The sequence below is a fragment of the Topomyia yanbarensis genome, chromosome 2 (genome assembly GCF_030247195.1).
Source record: "Topomyia yanbarensis strain Yona2022 chromosome 2, ASM3024719v1, whole genome shotgun sequence".
NCBI lineage: Eukaryota > Metazoa > Arthropoda > Insecta > Diptera > Culicidae > Topomyia > Topomyia yanbarensis.
In genome coordinates, this window is record NC_080671.1 from 227,501,629 (window position 1) to 227,524,963 (window position 23,335).

General features: G+C 42.4%; 2 protein-coding genes across 18 annotated transcripts in view; both read left to right on the forward strand.

Annotated features, from left to right (window-relative positions):
* LOC131682950 (uncharacterized) overlaps positions 1-23,335 on the forward strand; it is a 1,036,787-nt gene that overhangs the window by 397,594 nt on the left and 615,858 nt on the right. The window lies entirely within an intron of this gene.
* On the forward strand, positions 1,503-15,424 carry LOC131682951 (uncharacterized). Its single transcript, XM_058964773.1, has 2 exons — positions 1,503-11,957; positions 12,021-15,424. Exon 1 carries the CDS (start codon positions 3,764-3,766, stop codon positions 4,733-4,735), a length of 972 nt encoding a protein of 323 aa, XP_058820756.1. The 5' UTR covers positions 1,503-3,763; the 3' UTR covers positions 4,736-11,957; positions 12,021-15,424.

A 23,335-nucleotide genomic window follows, 5' to 3' on the forward strand; every position in this document is an offset into this window, starting at 1 on the left:
GGTCGAAATGGTGGCTCCAGTGACGAATGAAGAACTACTCGCAGTGGCTAAATCCCTAGCAATGAACAAAGCTCCAGGGCCGGATGGAGTTCCGAACAACGCTCTCAAGGCAGCGATCATAGCGAACCCGAACATGTTCAGACTAGCTATGCAGAGATGCCTTGACGAGTGCCGTTTCCCCGATAGATGGAAAAGGCAGAAACTGGTGCTGTTGCCAAAGCCCGGGAAGCCGCCAGGCGACCCATCGGCGTACAGACCAATCTGTCTGATAGACACGACTGGCAAACTGCTTGAGAGGATCATCCTCAACAGGCTCACCCCGTACGCGGAAGGTACGGACGGTCTGTCAAGCAACCAGTTTGGCTTTCGGAAGGGTAAGTCCACAGTGGACGCTCTCAACTCAGTGATAAATACTGCCGAGATAGCGATCCAACGAAAAAGGCGAGGTATTCGATACTGTGCGTTAGTGACACTTGACGTGAAGAACGCATTTAACAGCGCAAGCTGGGATGCCATCGCGCTCTCGTTACACCGGCTTAGCCTACCGGTGGGTCTGTACCGGATCCTAGAAAGTTACTTCCAAAACCGTGTACTGATATACGAGACCGATGCCGGTCAGAAAAGGGTTCCGATTACCGCCGGAGTCCCGCAGGGTTCGATCCTAGGCCCGGTGCTATGGAACCTCATGTATGACGGGGTTCTGAGACTGAAGTTCCCTCCTGGGGTCAAGATCGTCGGCTTTGCCGACGACGTAACCTTGGAGGTCTACGGGGAGTCAATTCCTGAGGTAGAACTAACCGCAGAACACGCGATTAGCACGGTGGAGGAATGGATGAGCGCGAGAGGCCTGGAGCTCGCTCATCATAAGACGGAGGTAGTTATCGTCAACAACCGCAAGTCGGCACAACATGCAGTTATCCATGTGGGAGAAGTCGCGATCACTTCACAGCGAAGTCTGAAGTCTCTCGGAGTCATTATAGACGACAAGCTGACCTTCGGCAGTCATGTCGACTATACGTGCAAGAGAGCGTCGACGGGACTATCGAGAATGATGTCCAACAGCTCAAAGGTGTGCGCCAGTAGACGTAGGTTACTGGCAGGCGTTGCCGTATCTATCCTCAGGTACGGCGGCTCGTCATGGTCAAGAGCACTGAGGGTAACCAGTTACCTACAGAAACTGGAGAGCACCTACCGCGTGATGTGCCTCAGAGTGATATCTGCCTACCGCACGGTATCACACGATGCATCCTGCGTGATAGCGAGCATGATGCCAGTCGGGCTGGTCATTCGGGAAGATGAGGAGTGCTTTGAGCTACGTGGAAATAGGGGAGCCCGCGAGCGCACCAGGGTGACCTCGGTCGCCAGATGGCAGCGTGAGTGGGACAACTCCTCGAAAGGTAGGTGGACCCATCGGCTGATACCTAGCATATCGAGCTGGGTGGGAAGACCCCATGAGGAAGTTCACTTCCACCTGACACAATTCCTGTCAGGCCATGGCTGTTTCCGTCAGTACCTCCACAGGTTCGGGCACGCGGAGGTCCCAGTCTGCCCGGACTGCCCAGGTGTAGATGAAACTGCCGAACACATACTGTTCGTATGTCATCGGTTCGAAGTCGAAAGTAGAGCAATGCTTGACGTCTGTGGCTGGGACACAACCCCGGATACCCTTATTCAGCGGATGTGTCAAACGGTGGAGAAGTGGAACGCAGTCTCGGCTGCTACCATCCAGATTCCAGTAGGCTACAGGTAATCTGGCGAACCGAGCAACAGACGGCGGGCACGGCTAACTAGTGATTGGTAGAGGTTGGTAGAGGCTAGCACAAAAGTCAGCCTAGCAAGGAGTGAAAAAGGTGAGCACACAAGTCAGCCTCGCATGGTATGTCAGAAGTGGGGCCTAAGAAAAATGTCCCACATGGGATGCCAGGGGGAGTGACAAAGGTACAATAGAGTGGCACGATTGAGAGTGAATCATGTGATAGGGTGAGCACCCAAGTCAGCCTCACATGGTATGGGTAGGGCGAGCACAAAAGTAAGCCTAGCAAGGAATGAGTAAGGTGAGCACACAAGTCAGCCTCGCACGGAACGTAAAAGGTGAGCACAAAAGTCAGCCTCATGTGGGAGTGTTTGAGAGTGAATCAAAGTGCGATTGAGAGAGCACCCAAGTAAGCCTCATACAGGATGTATGAACGCGTGAGTGAGAGTGAATGAGTACATTTAGTACAGCCATCCCCCCAGAAGTAATACCGAGAGGTAGTTCCTGGGAGGAATGATGGCGGAGCCCAATGGAGTTTAGTCGGTATTAATGGCTGGTCACCATTCGAGTCCGACACGCCCCCAGTGCACCCAGTGTGGTAGATTGGAGTGCACCCAGTGTGGTAGATTGGAGTACCGTTAGCACGTGTACTGGGCTAGGACATAAAGGTCTTCTCCATTGTAAAAAAAAAACACAGACATTTGTCGAACTCGACGAGCTGAATCGAATGGTATATGTCACTCGGCTCTCCGGGCCTCCGTTAAAATGTCAGATTTCAGAGCAATTGCAATACCTTTCTATTGAGAAAGGCAAAAAGGTGCGAAATCGGCAAAGTCCCAAAAAGTCGATTTTTATAAAAAAAAAAATCGTGATAACATAAATTCTCGACGTTTCATGCATTTTAAAGATGTTTGGCATCAAAAATACGAATTCGATTTCTGAAATTTCATGGGGTCCCCCCATTGAAAAAAAAATTTGAGTTCCGGCTTATATGGGAATTTCATATGTGACCGGACGGTTTAGTCTATATTTCCGGAACCATACAAGCGATCCGTGCGAAATTTTATAGACATCTGTGGGGATAATATAGCTATCATTTGGGACTAAGTTTGTGAAAATCGGCCAAACCATTTCCGAGAAACTGTTACGAGTTTGCTAGTTTTGAAAGATGGCCGCTTTTCCCGGGCACTTCCGGGACCGTCTATGGTGGTCAATGCTGTCAACTGCAAATTTAAGTTTTTGAGAGACATTTTAGCGAAATTTTTACCTTTTTTGCTTTCATCGGAGTATCGGTTTGAATCACAATTTGCTATGTGATCGCACGCCACAACCCGTAACTCCGGAACCGGAAGTCGGTTCGGGATCAAATTTAATAGCCATTTTCGGGGACGCAACATCTTTCATGTGAGACAGAGTTTGGTTGATTCGGTCTAGCCATCTGTTATTCTGAATTTGGATACTTCCGCCAGGGCTTCCGGAACCGATGATGGTGGCCAATGTGACCAAAAAGACTGTGAATGGCTGTTAGTGATCTAGTACTACAAATCGAAGCAGTTGGGGTAACATTTTGGAAAAATTTTCATCATTATACATTCATTGCAGAATTTATTAAAATCGACATTTTCTACGTGATCGTACTCTTCACTCTGTAATTTCGGAACCGGAAGTCGGTCCATTAGAAATTCAATAGCAGTGAAGTGAATGAGATTGTGTTCGCGTACACACACAAACGCACATACACACACATACATACACACATACATACACACACAGACATTTGCCGAACTTGACGAGCTGAATCGAATGGTATATGTCACTCGGCCCTACGGGCCTCCGTTCAAAAGTCGGTTTTCAGAGCAATTGCAATACCTTTCTATTGAGAAAGGCAAAAAGTAACATTACGATCACAATTTCGTGGTAGCGGTAACGTGGAAGCAGCGTTATCACAGCAGCTGCTCCCTACGATACACTCACGCTTCAACAGTGATTCAAGTACTATATCATACAGATATGGCAGAATATAGTCGTCAGCGAGCAACTATCTTCGGACGTATGACCCGAATCGAAAAATGCATCTCAGATTTCGATTCACTCAAAGAACAGACAGTGCAGCATGTCTGGGAACGCATAAATGGGATCAATAGACTATGGGAAGATTTCGACGCCGTTCAGATCAACATCGAGAATGAAGATTGCAGCAATACGTATGAAGAGGACAATAAAAGACCAGGCTTTGAGTCACGATATTTTGACGCAGTAGCAAAACTTGGCTTAATCGTTGAGAAGCTAGAAGCCGCGCAAAACAGTGTGATACCATCAGCTCCTCCCTATCAAGATGAGCATAATCAGTCTGCAGCAGTGGTGCAGTGGTATGTGGAACCACAATTCCGTTTACCACCGTTGGAGCTTCCGAGATTTCACGGAGACGTAATGGATTGCCCTTTTTTACGTGATTCCTTCGTCGCACTAATTCATAACAACGGGCAGTTGTCTGATGTGCAGAAACAGTTTTATCTAAAATCTTGTCTCAAAGGCGAAGCTGTTTATATGGTTGATACTTTGGATAATACCGCAGCTAGTTATGCCGCTGCTTGGGAGATATTATCATCACGATATGACAATAAGCGAATAAACATCTACAAACACGTTCAAAACCTTTTCCACCTACCTCAGATAACTGAGGAATCTTCTAAATCGTTGCGTAAGTTATTAACCGATTTTCAACCAAATGTTTGCGTACTGAAACAACTTGCCCAGCCGACGCGATATTGGGGAACACTTTTACATTATTTGCTATCCAGCAAGTTAGATCATATTACACGTCGTGATTGGGCAAATAGAATTAAGCCTTCGGAAGTACCAGTCATAGGACAGCTGGTAGAATTTGTTTTGGTCAGGTGCCAAGCATTGGAAATATTGGCTGTTGAAAAAAGGAACCCAAGTCGCCCAAAATACAATGCGGTCATTAACATTGTCACATAAAATGCATCAGAATGTCGAATATGCAAAAAATCACCATTCCATCCACTCTTCAAGTGTCCAGGTTTTCTGAAAATGCCGGTTTATCAGCGAAATAGAACCGTGATAGAATTAAAACTGTGCAGAAACTGTTTTTCGACACGACAGGAAACATCGGAATGCAAATTAAGTAACTGCAGACTGTGTGGACAGCGACACAATTCGCTTTTGCACGTTCCGGGTGAATCGCGAGGTAGCTCTGGAAACTATTATTGCCGGAGAAGATTGAACAGGATAAATACATTCTCTGGAACACCTCTTTTGGATAGATAGTGTCTGGCAATACGGAAAATGTCATTGACCGTCCGATTTGTAACATTGCAATGCCGTGTACTTCGGCAGATATAAAAGTTTTACAAAGCCTAGAACGATTTTGGCATATAGAGCAGCTGGAGCACAGTGTAGCAAAGCAAGCAACGATGGACAAATGTGAGCAACATTTTCGCCAAACTCATCGACGTTTGTCTGATGGTCGATACTGTGAGATGTAGATTTACCTCAGTTTCGTACCCCTCAGTCTCTTACTCAACAGTGTTTTACACCGCCAATAATGCCTAGTTGTGCTGGCACTGCTGCCACTGCAAAGCGCCAACATCCGCCACGATAATTCTTTGTCAGCGTCATTGTGCATCAGATTCTCGTGGAGGTAAGCCATATACAAAGATGGCATCTACGTGTCCAGTGATTTCCTCAGTAATAATAATAAGTGGCGTCCTGTAAGATATCCTGCGCAAATCGCGACTTTTACATTGGCGATCCCGCCAGGAGTAACTATTATATTAGTTAGAAAGTCAACGAAATAAGCAGCAATAGGAAATCACTCGACATGGCGACTTTGAGAAAATTAAGAAAGTGAATATGGAGTGATCCGAACAAAACAGAATGGCGTGTTGTGATAACCGCTAATTAGAGAGGCGTGTAACGAAGACCGCCTAAGTTAAGGTGTGTAATGAAAACCACCTGAAGAAAAAATAACATGGTGTGTTGCGACAACTGCTTAATTTTTGAAGAGGCGTGTAACGAAAACCGCCTAGGTTAAGGTGTGTAATGAAAACCACCGGGAAAAAATCAAAATAGCATGTTGTGATAACCGCTTATTAGAGAGGTGTGCAACGAAAACCGCCTAGGTTAAGGTGTGTAATGAAAACCACCGGGAAAAAACAAAATAGCGTGTTGTGATAACCGCTTATTAGAAAGGCGTGTAACGAAAACTGCCTAGGTTGAGGTGTGTAATGAAAACCACCTTGAAACAAAAAAGATAAAATGGCGAGTTATGATAACCGCTAGTTATTTGGCAGGCGCGCAATGAAAACAGCTCAGGTTTAAGTGTGTAGTGAAAACACCTGAATGAAAACAAAATGACCTGTTGTGATAACCACTAAATATTTGAAAGACGTGTAATGAAAACCGCCTTGGGAAAAAATATGGCCACGTAATGAAAAATGACATTAACTATAATGAACATGTTTAAATAATTGTTCGATGCGCTTTGGAACAATAATGGAAATCGTCAAGTGCATACAAATGTTGTCATATGTCATCGCGACTATAAATTCGAAGGAATGGCCAAAGCAATTGAGCATGCTTTATGCAATTCGGGAAGACTTCCATGAAAGAAGGCATGCTTACTAAGCTTGGGTGTGTTGTAATCCCTGAAAATCTGTCCAAGAAAACACTAGAAGTGTCTCATGCTGGACACCCCTTAACGGCAAAACTCAAGAGCATTCTGCGAGAACGTGTATGGTGCCCCGGGATGAACACAGATACAGTGAGTGCAATCATGCAAATATCTAATACATCCTCTCTTGCGTCAGTGTTTCACCTCGTAGCAGAAATAGGCCGACGGAATATAACTAGGACACCTAGAAGAAGAAGAAACGATATTTGGAGGTTAGACTAGACTAAATTGTTTGCTAATATGATGTTAATTATAGCAGACGAATTAGCATTAGCGCTGATATCACTTAATATACCGAAGTGATATGGATATCACGTCAAAGAATTCATATTTAAGCGAGATGATAGTGTTTGACATTTCAATTGACAACTCAAATGTCATTGATTTCGAACCGTAAACGTAATCATTCGCAATTGCGGGAAATTTGCGATTCTATCGAAAATGTTTCATTGTATGCATTAAAAATATATTTAAAGAAATAAGTTAGATGTTTATATGGTTCGTATTTCAGACGGAAAGGGCAAATATTTTACCGTTGCGTTCCAAGACACTTTTTACTGGTACATTTAAGTGTTCAGTTGGCTTTAGATTTGGATTTAGATTCTTTAACCAAACTATTTGGAAACGATCAGACATAGATTCAATCCTAAGCTAGTGTTCTGTATTTACTGAAATGTGTCATGAAAAATTAAGTTGCTCAAAATTCACGTTTTGACAGTTTTAGTGCTCGATGAAATCAAAACTGCAGAAACAAATTTCAACAGAAACATAAATATTGTTGCCAGAATTATTGAAAGATTCGAAAATAGACCATGCAGAGTTGCCAGTTACATTAAATTGGTCTGAATTCGAGCAAAATTGTATTGAGATTGGATATTTTTTTTTTTTTGAATTTTTTAGTAATATAAATGTATAGGAGATTGTTTAAATTTTCTAAGATTACCGAAAAAATACGAATTCATGCAAAATCGAACGAAATATAACAATTATCCTGAAGTGACGTTCCCCTCGAGTGTCCATGTTAATTCGAATAATATGAGTGATGAAAGCTGGTTGCCGGTCCAATGGGAATTTCTAGCCCATCCACTTGAAATGCAGGTAAACACAGGTTGGAAGAGTGTAGCAGTTCTTTTTTTAGGGAAGAGGAAGAATGTGAGGTGTAGATTTACCTCGGTTTCGTACCCCTCAGTCTCTTACTCAACAGTGTCCTACACCGCCAATAATACCTAGTTGTGCTGGCACTGCTGCCACTGCAAAGCGCCAACATCCGCCACGATAATTCTTTGTCAGCGTCATTGTGCATCAGATTCTCGTGGAGGTAAGCCATATACAAAGGAGGCATCTACGTGTCGAGTGATTTCCTCAGTAATAATAATAAGTGGCGTCCTGTAAGATATCCTGCGCAAATCGCGACTTTTACATTGGCGATCCTGCCAGGAGTAACTATTATATTAGTTAGAAAGTCAACGAAATAAGCAGCAATAGGAAATCACTCGACATGGCGACTTTGAGAAAATTAAGAAAGTGAATATGGAGTGATCCGAACAAAACAGAATGGCGTGTTGTGATAACCGCTAATTAGAGAGGCGTGTAACGAAGACCGCCTAAGTTAAGGTGTGTAATGAAAACCACCTGAAGAAAAAATAACATGGTGTGTTGTGACATCTGCTTAATTTTTGAAGAGGCGTGTAACGAAAACCGCCTAGGTTAAGGTGTGTAATGAAAACCACCGGGAAAAAATCAAAATAGCATGTTGTGATAACCGCTTATTAGAGAGGTGTGTAACGAAAACCGCCTAGGTTAAGGTGTGTAATGAAAACCACCGGGAAAAAACAAAATAGCGTGTTGTGATAACCGCTTATTAGAAAGGCGTGTAACGAAAACTGCCTAGGTTGAGGTGTGTAATGAAAACCACCTTGAAACAAAAAAGATAAAATGGCGAGTTATGATAACCGCTAGTTATTTGACAGGCGCGCAATGAAAACAGCCCAGGTTTAAGTGTGTAGTGAAAACACCTGAATGAAAACAAAATGACCTGTTGTGATAACCACTAAATATTTGAAAGACGTGTAATGAAAACCGCCTTGGGAAAAAATATGGCCACGTAATGAAAAATGACATTAACTATAATGAACATGTTTAAATAATTGTTCGGCGCGCTTTGGAACAATAATGGAAACCGTCAAGTGCATACAAATGTTGTCATATGTCATCGCGACTATAAATTCGAAGGAATGGCCAAAGCAATTGAGCATGCTTTATGCAATTCGGGAAGACTTCCACGAAAGAAGGCATGCTTACTAAGCTTGGGTGTGTTGTAATCCCTGAAAATCTGTCCAAGAAAACACTAGAAGTGTCTCCTGCTGGACACCCCTTAACGGCAAAACTCAAGAGCATTCTGCGAGAACGTGTATGGTGCCCCGGGATGAACACAGATACAGTGAGTGCAATCATGCAAATATCTAATACATCCTCTCTTGCGTCAGTGTTTCACCTCGTAGCAGAAATAGGCCGACGGAATATAACTAGGACACCTAGAAGAAGAAGAAACGATATTTGGAGGTTAGACTAGACTAAATTGTTTGCTAATATGATGTTAATTATAGCAGACGAATTAGCATTAGCGCTGATATCACTTAATATACCGAAGTGATATGGATATCACGTCAAAGAATTCATATTTAAGCGAGATGATAGTGTTTGACATTTCAATTGACAACTCAAATGTCATTGATTTCGAACCGTAAACGTAATCATTCGCAATTGCGGGAAATTTGCGATTTTATCGAAAATGTTTCATTGTATGCATTAAAAATATATTTAAAGAAATAAGTTAGATGTTTATATGGTTCGTATTTCAGACGGAAAGGGCAAATATTTTACCGTTGCGTTCCAAGACACTTTTTACTGGTACATTTAAGTGTTCAGTTGGCTTTAGATTCTTTAACCAAACTATTTGCAAACGATCAGACATAGATTCAATCCTAAGCTAGTGTTCTGTATTTACTGAAATGTGTCATGAAAACTTAAGTTGCTCAAAATTCACGTTTTGACAGTTTTAGTGCTCGATGAAATCAAAACTGCAGGAACAAATTTCAACAGAAACATAAATATTGTTGCCAGAATTATTGAAAGATTCGAAAATAGACCATGCAGAGTTGCCAGTTACATTAAATTGGTCGGAATTCGGGCAAAATTGTATTGAGATTGGATAATTTTTTTTTTCGAATTTTTTAGTAATATACGAATCTATAGGAGATTGTTTAAATTTTCTAAGATTACCGAAAAAATACGAATTCATGCAAAATCGAACGGAATATAACAATTATCCTGAAGTGACGTTCCCCTCGAGTGTCCATGTTAATTCGAATAATATGAGTGATGAAAGCTGGTTGCCGGTCCGATGGGAATTTCTAGCCCATCCACTTGAAATGCAGGTAAACACAGGTTGGAAGACTGTAGCAGTTCTTTTTTTAGGGAAGAGGAAGAATGTGAGGTGTAGATTTACCTCAGTTTCGTACCCCTCAGTCTCTTACTCAACAGTGTCCTACACCGCCAATAATGCCTAGTTGTGCTGGCACTGCTGCCACTGCAAAGCGCCAACATCCGCCACGATAATTCTTTGTCAGCGTTATTGTGCATCAGATTCTCGTGGAGGTAAGCCATATACAAAGGAGGCATCTACGTGTCGAGTGATTTCCTCAGTAATAATAATAATAATAAATCGCGACTTTTACAGATACGAAGTCACACTACCATTCGAGCTGTCACCATCGATGTTGGGGGATTCCGAGTGCAACGCTCTAAGACGATTCCTCTTTAACCCTTTCATGCCCAACTTTTTTCTGGTGCATGTAGGGTTTCAAAGCTATTTTTCTTTAAAAACGGTGGGGTTAAGTAACACAAAAAGCATTTATTAATAAAAATAGGTGCTACCTTCGCAGTGCTAGAAGCTGCTCAATTTTTACCTTCCAATGCTCCATACAATTTTCCTAGAATGTTTACAACAGTCCGATTGCGACGAAAACGTAGCCAAAGACAGCCTTGTCCGTTTTCAATAATATTGCAACATAACGAAGATATATGAAACATTCATTTTCCGTCGTCAACGTAAACTGTCCCTGGCAGCACTGCTCCATCGAACTTCAATCAGACTAACTGCAATAACTTCAAGTTTAGAGCTGATCCTTGTAACTGTAAATACTCAAATGAAATTCATGAGATAATATGAAAGGAATGGACACATGAGTACATCACTCAGGCAAAAAATATAGCGAATTTCATAAGAATATCGTACATTTTTGGCCACAAGTAGCACGTATGTAAAACATAAGATTGTCTTATGAAACGGCATTTATTTTGTCAAATCAGTTTGCTATGACTTCATTTTGTATAAGGTATCTTTGATTTTTCATAAGACAGTATTATACATTTGTCTTATGATTATAAGAATCATAAGATGCTCGTATGAAATTCAAACGACTGGCGTGTGCAATCACTTATAAAATGTTGAGGTAATCATAAAAGTCGTATGTTTTTCATATTAATCTTCTGAAAACATAGTTTTGTTACTTTTCTATTCATCATAAGATAAATCTTATGAATTTCGCTATAAGTTTTTCCTTAGTGTAGAAACTCCAAAATCTTATAACACGGTGCACAGTGGCAGATTTCCCCAAAAACCTGGTCAAAAGTCCAAAATGGTTTTGATTGACCTGTAAAGGTATATACCACGGTTTGTTGGGGCGCAGATTACGATTTTGATGTCAGATTTTCAAAATTCAAAATGCCGGATGCAAAATGGCCGACATTTTAATATAATTATAATTAAATTTTCACGAATGAATGGCTTTAATGGTTCCAGTGTATGCCAATAACGTTTATAATGTATCGAATTTTAAATGGTGTGTAGTTAAATGATGGAATTTGTTGATTTGCACGCAATAAGACATTTTGGTGTCTAGATGATGTAGATTTTATGATAATTGATGTTATTAGTAATTTCAAACTATGTATTTTGAAATATTATACAACATAGTTCTAAAACTTTTCAACTCTCTGTACGATTATTATTCCATTGCTGTCCGATGCACATATTTCTCAAAGAACGAAAAATAGTATTTTTTAAAATTATAGAAAACTAGCTAATACCCATCGCGCGATTTTCAACGTAATAGGAGGAAAACACAATTTGTTCCGTAGCGCCATCTAGCGGGCAGATAATCCCCAACCAATTGCACATAAACACGCTCCATAACAAATGCCTAGCTTCTTGCTATTGGTGGCAACCTTTATAGTGACTGACTATAAATAATAACTCTTGATACTAACTAACCTTGTATGATGACTGACTGTTCTGATTGTAATTTGTACTAGAGGTGTGCGCCGATGCATTTTTAATCGGTGGCGGCGTAAGCGACATTTTTGGCCGGCGGCGGCGTCACGCCGTTGGACCCTACCGGCGGCGGCGCGCCGGCGTGTGTCGGCGTGACGAATATTGACGCCTATGTAACTAAAAAAATTCTTGACTGTACAATTCCTTTCCCAAATTTTCGGTTTCTATTGTAACAGACTTCATACATACAAACAAACGTTACAGCTTATAGACAATCTAAAAAAATCATCGCCCACGATGTACTAGCGACATCTGTTGAACACATTGCACAAAATGTAATTCTCGCAACCATATCGAATTTTTTTTCAACTGAAGCTCCAATAGTGCCCACCCTGCTTGCCAAATGCAAGATAATAAATGAAAGGTGTAACTATTTTTACAGTTGTAAAATTTGAAGAATGAAATAGAAAAATTGTCGATGTCGCATACTACGACTTCGCATGAAATAATGATTGCAATGGACAAATTTGAAGAGTGCAGAGTAACGACTGTATTTAAATGACCCATAATAATTATTTATTGTTCTATATTTGGGAAATTAAGCAACGGTAAAAAAAATTTGTTTTGTTTGAGGAAATTAATTGTTGTTGTCATTTCATTGTTTATTGTTTCTATTTAGTCATCTTTACCGTAAGCCCGGGGACAATTGACAACTCCAATATATTGAATTCATAAGCAAATTTTGGGGGTGATATGGTGATTTTTTTTGCTGCTAGAATTCTGATAAAAACACAAATTCTATTCAAAACGAATTGTTAAGCTTGGTGGTGATGTACTTTCATTGGCCAAAATGTTTTTTATTTACGATTCTCGAGATAAAAAGCACCAATGATTTAACGATTTCAAACTTCACACAACAAGAAATCTAAAATATGTTTAGGAAGGAAGAGAGCCGGTTGTTAAAAACAGATTTCCAGCTAAATATTAATAAGATTTATGTAACTTTGCTGATGGTTTTCAGTTAGGGATAAATTTATTCTCTAATAATAGTTTTCTTTATTCACATTTTGGAATAAGCTTTTTCTAAATGTTGTTCTAGCCGCATTGACGGCGTTCATAGCACACGTAACGAAACACGCTTTTCTCTTGAAACTTTTTCGTTTCGTTGTTCGTAGTACTCATACAGAGAAGGCATACTAGCGCCACCATCAAATCGGTGGTGCATATATGAAACAAGCACTATCTGTCAAGTTGTCCCTGGGTTGTTTACCATCGCTCTTTTAGAATCCCGCAGATATCAGGTACCCTAACACGAGGCGTTATTATTGGTATTACTGCGCAGAAATGTCACTTTTAATGATCGTGTAAGGACACCTTTCAAGGTAGACACATTACTTCATTTTCCAGGCTGGTGTTTACTTTTACTTCTTGTAAGTACAAAATCGCCACAATGATAAGGAATACGATTCCCTGGTACTACATTTTCTTACAACGTACGACCTGCTTCTATCTTGAATGCAAAGTATGCTCGATGTGCTGCAATCATACAGTTCTACACCCTGACGAAACCTAAATATACAGTTACTATCAATCATAATCATTCCACGACTTAACGTGTTAGCTCCTGTTAGGTTGAAACTGATCACTAAACAAGTCTGATTGAAAATGGCCTGAGCGTATCTCTAGTTTTCGTAGCACCTGCACCCCGCCAATTTCTCCAGCAGTTCCAGGGACCAACAAATTCTAATCCATTGCATACATTCGATACACCGAATCAATTAAATTACTAACATACTGTTATGTGCTTAGTCATCGATTGGCATCGTGTTGTAACCAGAGTTAAAAATAATCGAATCTGTTTTTGACGACTGAAAATGAACCTGATGCGACTCGCGGTGAATAGAAAAAATATTCATTCAAATATCCATGTTAATCATTCAGTTGAATATCGTACAATATATTCATTCACTAATTATCTAGGAAAATGTTTTCAAATGCCGGTAAAGCAACTGAAACAACAATCATCATCGCTTACATTGTGCCAGGGCCTACTTTGATGCGTTTGATTCGTTACTGCACGGTCGCTTCGTGTAATAATCGGAAACGAATGAAAATCTGCATGGATGAATGGGCGGTTTGTTCGTTTGACGTTTTCAGCTGCGTCGCTGAATATTGAAAATGAATGCGGCTGAATATGATCAATTTTCATTCAATGAATTTGAATATTTTTAACTCTGGTTGTAACTTAAGAAATGGTTGTGAACAACTCCCACCTTGGGCACTTCGACAAGAATTAATTTCACATTTCCGGCCCATATTGTTTGTTTTGGTTTGCATTAGATTAAAAAGACCGTAACGTTTTCGGGTGGGTGCGGAAACTAAGTAACGCATTTAGCTCTGTGTCAAAATCTCTTCACTGACGCCACCGATTTGTAATTGAAATCGACCTTTTTTCTACGAGTGATGAAAATTCATCTCGTGTTACGACTTATTTGTCTGTGATACCAGGCTGGTGCAAATCACTGAATATCTTTCTTGAGTGGGGCTAGATCATACGATGCATAATTTATGAGACTAGAAATCTTACCCTCTTTTTTTTTTTACAATGGAGAAGACCTTTATGTCCTAGCCCAGTACACGTGCTATTGGTAGGGTCCAATCTACCGCACGGGGTGCACTGGGGGCGTGTCGGACTCAAATGGTGACCAGCCATTAATACCGACTAAACTCCATTGGGCTCCGCCATCATTCCTCCCAGGAACTACCTCTCGGTATTACTTCTGGGGGGATGGCTGTACTAAATGAACTCATTCACTCTCACTCACGCGTTCATACATCCTGTATGAGGCTTACTTGGGTGCTCTCTCAATCGCACTTTGATTCACTCTCAAACACTCCCACATGAGGCTGACTTTTGTGCTCACTTTTACGTTCCATGCGAGGCTGACTTGTGTGCTCACCTTACTCATTCCTTGCTAGGCTTACTTTTGTGCTCGCCCTACCCATACATGTGAGGCTGACTTGGGTGCTCACCCTATCACCTGATTCACTCTCAATCGTGCCACTCTATTGTACCTTTGTCGCTCCCTCTGGCATCCCATGTGGGACATTTTTCTTAGGCCCCACTTCTGACATACCATGCGAGGCTGACTTTTGTGCTCACCTTTTTCATTCCTTGCTAGGCTGACTTTTGTGCTAGCCTCTACCAACCTGTGAGGCTGACTTTTATGCTCACCCTTAACATGCAGTGAGAGACTGACTTGGATGCTCACCCTTTCACTCCTCTGCCACGCCATGAGGCATCGATAGCTTAGTTCCAACATACTACGCTACGACCCTCCCGTCTTGGCATGAGGCAGTCCACTTATACGCCTATACACTCACTCTTCTGTCTTGCTTCGGGGTGGCTGGGTTTACCCCTTACGCGGTTGCCATTCGCTGCGCCAAACCTGCCTCGGCATGAACAGACCATTCACTCCCTTTTTTGCGCTTGGCCTTTTTTGCTCCAGCTAACCAATCACTAGTTAGCCGTGCCCGCCGTCTGTTGCTCGGTTCGCCAGATTACCTGTAGCCTACTGGCAATCTGGATGGTAGCAGCCGAGACTGCATTCCACTTCTCCACCGTTTGACACATCCGCTGAATAAGGGTATCCGGGGTTGTGTCCCAGCCACAGACGTCAAGCATTGCTCTTCTTTCGACGTCGAACCGATGACATACGAACAGTATGTGTTCGGCAGTTTCATCTACACCTGGGCAGTCCGGGCAGACTGGGACCTCCGCGTGCCCGAACCTGTGGAGGTACTGACGGAAACAGCCATGGCCTGACAGGAATTGTGTCAGGTGGAAGTGAACTTCCCCATGGGGTCTTCCCACCCAGCTCGATATGCTAGGTATCAGCCGGTGGGTCCACCTACCTTTCGAGGAATTGTCCCACTCACGCTGCCATCTGGCGACCGAGGTCACCCTGGTGCGCTCGCGGGCTCCCCTATTTCCACGTAGCTCAAAGCACTCCTCATCTTCCCGAATGACCAGCCCGACTGGCATCATGCTCGCTATCACGCAGGATGCATCGTGTGATACCGTGCGGTAGGCAGATATCACTCTGAGGCACATCACGCGGTAGGTGCTCTCCAGTTTCTGTAGGTAACTGGTTACCCTCAGTGCTCTTGACCATGACGGGCCGCCGTACCTGAGGATAGATACGGCAACGCCTGCCAGTAACCTACGTCTACTGGTGCACACCTTTGAGCTGTTGGACATCATTCTCGATAGTGCCGCAACAGCAGTCGACGCTCTCTTGCACGTATAGTCGACATGGCTGCCGAAGGTCAGCTTGTCGTCTATAATGACTCCGAGAGACTTCAGACTTCGCTGTGAAGTGATCGCGACTTCTCCCACATGGATAACTGCATGTTGTGCCGACTTGCGGTTGTTGACGATAACTACCTCCGTCTTATGATGAGCGAGCTCCAGGCCTCTCGCGCTCATCCATTCCTCCACCGTGCTAATCGCGTGTTCTGCGGTTAGTTCTACCTCAGGAATTGACTCCCCGTAGACCTCCAAGGTTACGTCGTCGGCAAAGCCGACGATCTTGACCCCAGGAGGGAACTTCAGTCTCAGGACCCCGTCATACATGAGGTTCCATAGCACCGGGCCTAGGATCGAGCCCTGCGGGACTCCGGCGGTAATCGGGACCCTTTTCTGACCGGCATCGGTCTCGTATAGCAGTACGCGGTTTTGGAAGTAACTTTCCAGGATCCGGTACAGACCCACCGGTAGGCTAAGCCGGTGTAACGAGAGCGCGATGGCATCCCAGCTTGCGCTGTTGAATGCGTTCTTCACGTCAAGTGTCACTAACGCACAGTATCGAATACCTCGCCTTTTTCGTTGGATCGCTATCTCGGCAGTATTTATCACTGAGTTGAGAGCGTCTACTGTGGACTTACCCTTCCGAAAGCCAAACTGGTTGCTTGACAGACCGTCCGTACCTTCCGCGTACGGGGTGAGCCTGTTGAGGATGATCCCCTCAAGCAGTTTGCCAGTCGTGTCTATCAGACAGATTGGTCTGTACGCCGATGGGTCGCCTGGCGGCTTCCCGGGCTTCGGCAACAGCACCAGTTTCTGCCTTTTCCATCTATCGGGGAAACGGCACTCGTCAAGGCATCTCTGCATAGCTAGCCTGAACATGTTCGGGTTCGCTATGGTCGCTGCCTTGAGAGCGTTGTTTGGAACTCCATCCGGCCCTGGAGCTTTGTTCATTGCTAGGGATTTAGCCACTGCGAGTAGTTCTTCATTCGTCACTGGAGCCACCATTTCGACCGTGCCCGCACTGTCTCGTAGTGCAGGTGGCCAGGGGCTTGTGGCTCGAGACGGGAAGAGTACTTCGATAATCGTTGCCAACCGGTCCGGAGACCGTTCTGGGGGTGAGGAGCCCCCTTTGGTCTTGGCCATCACAATCCCCACGGATTCGCGTTGGCACTCTCACACAGGTTGTCGAAACACGCTCTCTTGCTGCTTTTAATAGCCTTGTTAAGGGCTAATTTCGCAGCTCGAAACACTTCACGGCGGTTCTCTCTTGCATCCTCGGTGCGAGCTCTTTGCATCCTACGTCTAGCTCTGAGACAGGCTGACCGTAGAGCTGCAATCTCGGCACTCCACCAGTATACCGGGCATCTACCGTTTCTTGGCAGTGTTTTTCTCGGCATAGTGGCGTCGCACGCGCGTGATAGAACAGCTACCAGCGCATCCCCGCTTAGACTATCGGTGTTGGCCTCCAGTCCCAGGGCCGCGGTGAAAGCTTCGCTGTCGAAGTGATTGGACTTCCACCCGCGTACCTGACAGGGATCTCCCGCCCTCGGATGCTGCACACCATAGTTGATCTTAAAGCGGATTGCTAAATGATCGCTATGGGTGTAGCCTTCGTCTACCCTCCATTCCATGCCTGGAGCCAGACTCGGGCTGGCAAAGGTCACATCAATCCACGCTTCCACTCCGTTTCTACGGAATGTACTAGCGAAGCCATTATTAGCTAGCACAGTATCGAGTTTCGCAAGCGCTTCCATTAGCGCTTGACCCCTGCTATTTGTACAGCGGCTGCCCCACTCCACTGCCCAAGCGTTAAAGTCTCCCGCTATTACTACCGGTTTCCGGCCCACTAGGTCCGACGAGAGCCTGTCGATCATCTGGTAGAACTGTTCTATTGGCCACCTTGGTGGGGCGTAGCAGCTGCAATAGAACACACACGGAGAACCAAAATTCGGCTCAGATGCGAAAACCTTAGTTGATTTACTGAATTTAATTAGTTATTATTTAGGACAACTAAGCAAATTCTCAATTTGCTGATTTTGATTAGTTGTTCTCGATCTTCCTGAAAAGAGCTAAAATGCTAGTTGGAATTTCTGTTTTCTCTGCTGATTTGGCGAGAAAATGATGCTGTCACTTTTAGCGGAGACACATTCTCCATCTTTTCAACTAAATTTTGTGCTGAATTTAGCGCTATTTTCTGTTATTTCAACTAATATATACTCTAAATTCAAAACTTTTTGGCATTAAAATTATCTAGTTATTTAGTTGAATTCCTGAAAAATGTGCTAATTTTAGGGAGGTTGTTTTGTTCAATCTAGTTTTTTCCTCAGTTGATTTCAACAAATGTCAGTTTTGAGTTTAAGCCATTCTGTTTTTAAATTTAAAATTTTTCGTAGTTAAATTTAGAATGTCCAGTTTTTAAATTTACGACAGCTTCGGTTAAATTTAGCGTTTTTTCTACTGATTTAAACAAATAAAATTCCTGCTTTTTAAACTTATATTTCGACACTAATTTGAGTCAGTTGAAGCCTTTAGAATACAATCAATAAGGGTATTTTCGAAATGGTTTTGACGAGGGTGTCGGAGGACAATGTTTAGCACCATTTTCAAATCCAAAATGGCGACATCCGGTTTAACGAAATTTTTTAAGGGGGGGGGGGGGGTAAAGGTTTCAGCGTAAAAAACACTTCTGCGAATTTTTTTAGAGCTTTTTGTGTAGCGAATTGATCAAAATTTTTGTATATTATAGTGCATTTTTTCAATAACATGCTGTAATTTTTCTAGGCAAAACTATCGACAAGCAACTCGGTGACGAAGCTTTTTGTCTCTGGAAAAAAAACATGATTTGCGGTGTTACCTGCCATTCAAAAACTACTCAACCGATTTATTTCAAACTTTGCATACACATTCTAGGTAAAAAATATCTAACTCCTATGTTGAGTTTTTGAGATAATTTTCCGATTAAAGGGGTGTTTACTAATAAAAAGGTGGAATTTTTCGCGAAGCGAGAAAAAATTAAATAAGTAAAAAACCCCTAATTGAAAATTTATCTTAAAAACTCTACGTAGGAGTTAGGTATTTTTTATAGAATGTTATTAAATGTTATGCAAAGTCTGAAAGAAATCGGTTGAGTAGTTTTTGAATGGCTGATAACACCGCAAATTATGTTTTTCCAGAGGCGTTCTACAAAAAGCTTCGTCACCGAGTCGTTTGTCGATATTTTTGCATAGAAAAATTATAACATGTTATTGAAATAATTCACTGTGATGTATAAAAGTTTTAATCAATTCGCTTCACGCTAAGTTTTAAAAAAAATCTCAAAAAAGTGTTTTTTTCATGCTGAAACCTTTGCACCCCCTCCCACCTCCTCAAACATTGCGACGTGGAGGGGCGTACACGTCCCACTTACTTCTCCTAAGTTTTCATTTGATTTCTAGTTGGCGTTGATATCTAACAACGATTTCTTCCTTTAATCAACTCTTAGAGATGTAAGGAGTATAACTAGCACAAAAAATATGTGAATTTGTTAATTACTTATTAGTTATAAACAATTAAAACTCGAAAATCTCGTTTTTTACAATAAATTCGGCTGTGTCTGAACTAAAAGACCTAGAGACTCAAACATTTTTTTGAAAGTATCTCAAATATTGAACTAAATAATATATTTTTGGCAGAATTTTTCGTTGGTCAGTTTTTTCGAAAAAAAAATGCGTATCAAACTCGATTAACGAGAGTTTTTGGGGTCACTGATTACGATTCTGATGCCAGAGTTCGAAAATTCAAAATGGCGCCTACAAAATGGCAACCATTTTCACGAATTTGGCAAATTTTGTTACCATCAGTATAAAACACGATTCACGGTTTTTTGGTTCGCATAGTCGTTATACTGGATCCGCATTTTAAATTTTACATTTTTGACGTCAGAATCAGAATCAGTGACCCCTAAAACCTATATAAAGCTAAAAATAACAGTATTAACAATGAAAAAACTCGCGTCGCGAATGGTTAACTCAATCAAGATGAAAAACTCGCGTCGCAAAGGGTTAACCCAATCAAGATGAATATAATTCTGTAACTCATTCAGTGTAGTTGTTTTCGAATAGAATTGATGACTATTTGCGAGAATTTTTTCTTGGTTCCTAACCTTGGCTTATAACAATTTCTTGTTAGGAATATATTCCCGTAAATGGGATCTAAAAACGCGAACCATTAACTTTGACAAATATTCTTTATTTGAATCTGTCATAATTTCTGGATTAATCACATAAAACCCCAAAAAACATCGACCTCTAATACCTATTCGTCACCTCCATTTCGAAAAAAAACTGTGATTAGATTATAGAATTTCTCTTAACTTACAAGCTGAAAAAAGATTTGTAAGTTCAATGAAAAACATGGATTAAATTCAATAATAAAATTATTGGTCGGGCGACGGTAAATTGATTTATTTTGATTTCAATAAAATTTATTTATTGTTTCAAAAAATATAATTTTCCATTTTTTAATAAATATTTTATTGAAATTAAAACAAAATTACTGAAATTAAAAATGATTTTATTGAAAACAAAATTTTATTGTTGTTGCGATAAAAAAATATTTTCAGACCAATAAGTTTGTTATTTGAAGTTATAAACAATAAATGATAGGATTCAATAACACATATTTTGCTTTAAATATGTGTGTAAAGTTGCCAACTTGGATTTTCGGAACTTCGTTAAACCGAAAGTCGCCATTTTTAATTTTGAAATGGCGCTAAACATCATCTATCGACAGTCATTTTTTAAAATTCCTATACTTATTGTGTTTTTTTTATTAACCGAGAGTCACCATCTTGGATGTCAAAATGGCGCTTAACATCCACCTCTGACACATCTTATACGTAGGGAACTAAACGGACGTAAACATACTAAATAAATACATTATGCGATGGTACTATAATTGTTTCACTGACATTAAGTCTTCTTTCTTGACAATACATACATTGCCACAATTTCACTCCACCAGGCCAGAATATAAGAGAAAAATAAAAACTTACCACCATTTTCAACCAAAATACTACACTTTTCGTGGACAATTTCATGCAACATTAACTTCTCATTTTATCTGTGCACTACTTATTGACAATAATCCTTTTGAACTAAAACTAAACAACGTTAATTCACAAAATATTTTATGCAAACATCTGCCACAACACCAATGACTATAACAATTTATTTTTTTCGCTCAAGTGAATTTGACATGAGCAACAACTGTTCTGTTTTTAACAATGTTTCTGGTTATAAAATTCAGTAAAGGTTTTTGGTATTCGCCGTGCTGAATTTTCACAGCATATATACACAGCCCCGAAATAACAAAATAGCATTCTTTATCTATTTGGTTGAGAATGCTGTTTTCATTCCTAAATTCAACCGCAAACAAAGTTGAAAATGCAAATTTTAGTTTTAGTTTTTTTTGCTGGATTGTGTCCTGGATTTTATTTAACTAAAACCTTCTCTTAAAAACAAAAACTTAATTAGAAAAATAAAAGCTGAATTTTAACTAAATCGCTTGTTATTTTTAGGAATTTGTTGTTAAATTCAACTAATTTAAAAACAGAAATAGGATTTAGCACTAGAGCTGATTTCGAACTTTCCGTGCACCATTGATCTTGGCAATCGCCACACCCTCGGCGGAGGGGTGTATTACCTCTTGAACCGGGAACCGTCCCGTTGTACAGATTGCCACCATTCCAGACCCGTCCGACACCCAATTGCCGTTGCCGGCAGGGATGCTGTACGGGTCTGATAAGAGGGCGACATCCGTCCTCGACTCCGAGACCGACTGCCACAGCAGCTGTTGGGCTGCTGCACAATGGTTAAGATTTAGCTGTGTGACTCTCACTGCTTCTTCTTATTTAACTCGCCGAAGGGACACGAAGGTCCGCCCATAGCATGTTTATGGGCTTGCTTCTTAGCGGTGCAGATAAGGCACTTGTATGCCTTAGTGCACCCCCGCTCTTTATGTCCTTCCTCGCCGCAGCGACGACATAGTTTGCTCCTATCTATGCCTTTGCATTCGTATGCTTTGTGGCCGGATTCAAGGCACCGATAGCACCTATCCACTGAAGGTGGCTGGGGTATACTAATAGGGCATACCGACCAGCCGATCTTCAGCTTTCCTTTCTCGGTTACCTTTTTGGCATCCGCATTCAGTAGCCTGAGGTAGGCTACTTGGGTGCCAGAGGGTCCACCTCTCAATCGCACAGAGGCCCGCTCGATTGTGACGTCGCAGTGCTCCTTAACGGCTGCGACGACGTCTTCTGCGGTCGTGAACTCGTCCAAGTGCTTGCACTGGAGAGTTGTTTCCGCACCTAGCGACCTGATTTGGGCGCCCTCACCAAGGACCTCTTGGGCCAAGGCCTTGTATACTGCACTTGATTGTGCGCCTCGCTTCAGCACCAGAAGCATCTCTCCCGTGTTGGTGCGTCTTACACTACGCACATCCTGTCCAAGGGCCGAGAGGCTTTCGGCCGCCTTCATCGATTCAAGGACATCGGCGTATTTGTCCTTGTCGGTTTTTAACCACAAGGCTTCGCCTCTGTCCTTGGCCTTCTTCACAGGCCGCGGTACCTCCGGTTTCGGTGCCGGCTTTTTCTTGGTGACCAGCGTCCAGGGGTTTGAGCCCCCCTGCCCCGGTCGTGCCGGGTTGCTGGTACCATCGCTCTCCGCCGCGAGGTCACTCTCGCCCTCGCTTACCTCGCCCAAACGGCGTTTGACCTTGACGGTTGCACGCCGAGTGGTGTCGGTTTTGGCACCCTCGCCTGGCGACTTCCTAGGGCGCTTCGCGTTCGATGCCGTCTTGCGATTGCCCTTTCCTTTTCCCTTCGAGGGGAACTCGGTCGCCGCTCCGATCGACGTGGCTGCTCCGTAGAAGGTAAAGGCCACTGTCTGTGAACCTCTATCGACCTTCTCTCTTTCCTCCCTATTGGAGGCCACTGTCTGGGTTTCTCTGTCGGGCCTCTCCCGACCTTCCACCCTCTTAACATAAGCCTGCTGTTCCTATCTTGCGACACGAACAGCTTTCCGGAGCTCCATGAGGCTCAACTTCAACTCCTTGGCTATATTCCGCTTTGCGCTAGCGAAATCGATTATTGAATCGAGTTGCTTCGCTACTTTGCGCATCGCAGCTATTGACCCCTCCGATGCATTGGTAGGGCTATTGCCTACCGCTGCTGGGGGGTCACTGGTGCTTTCGGATGCAGCACTC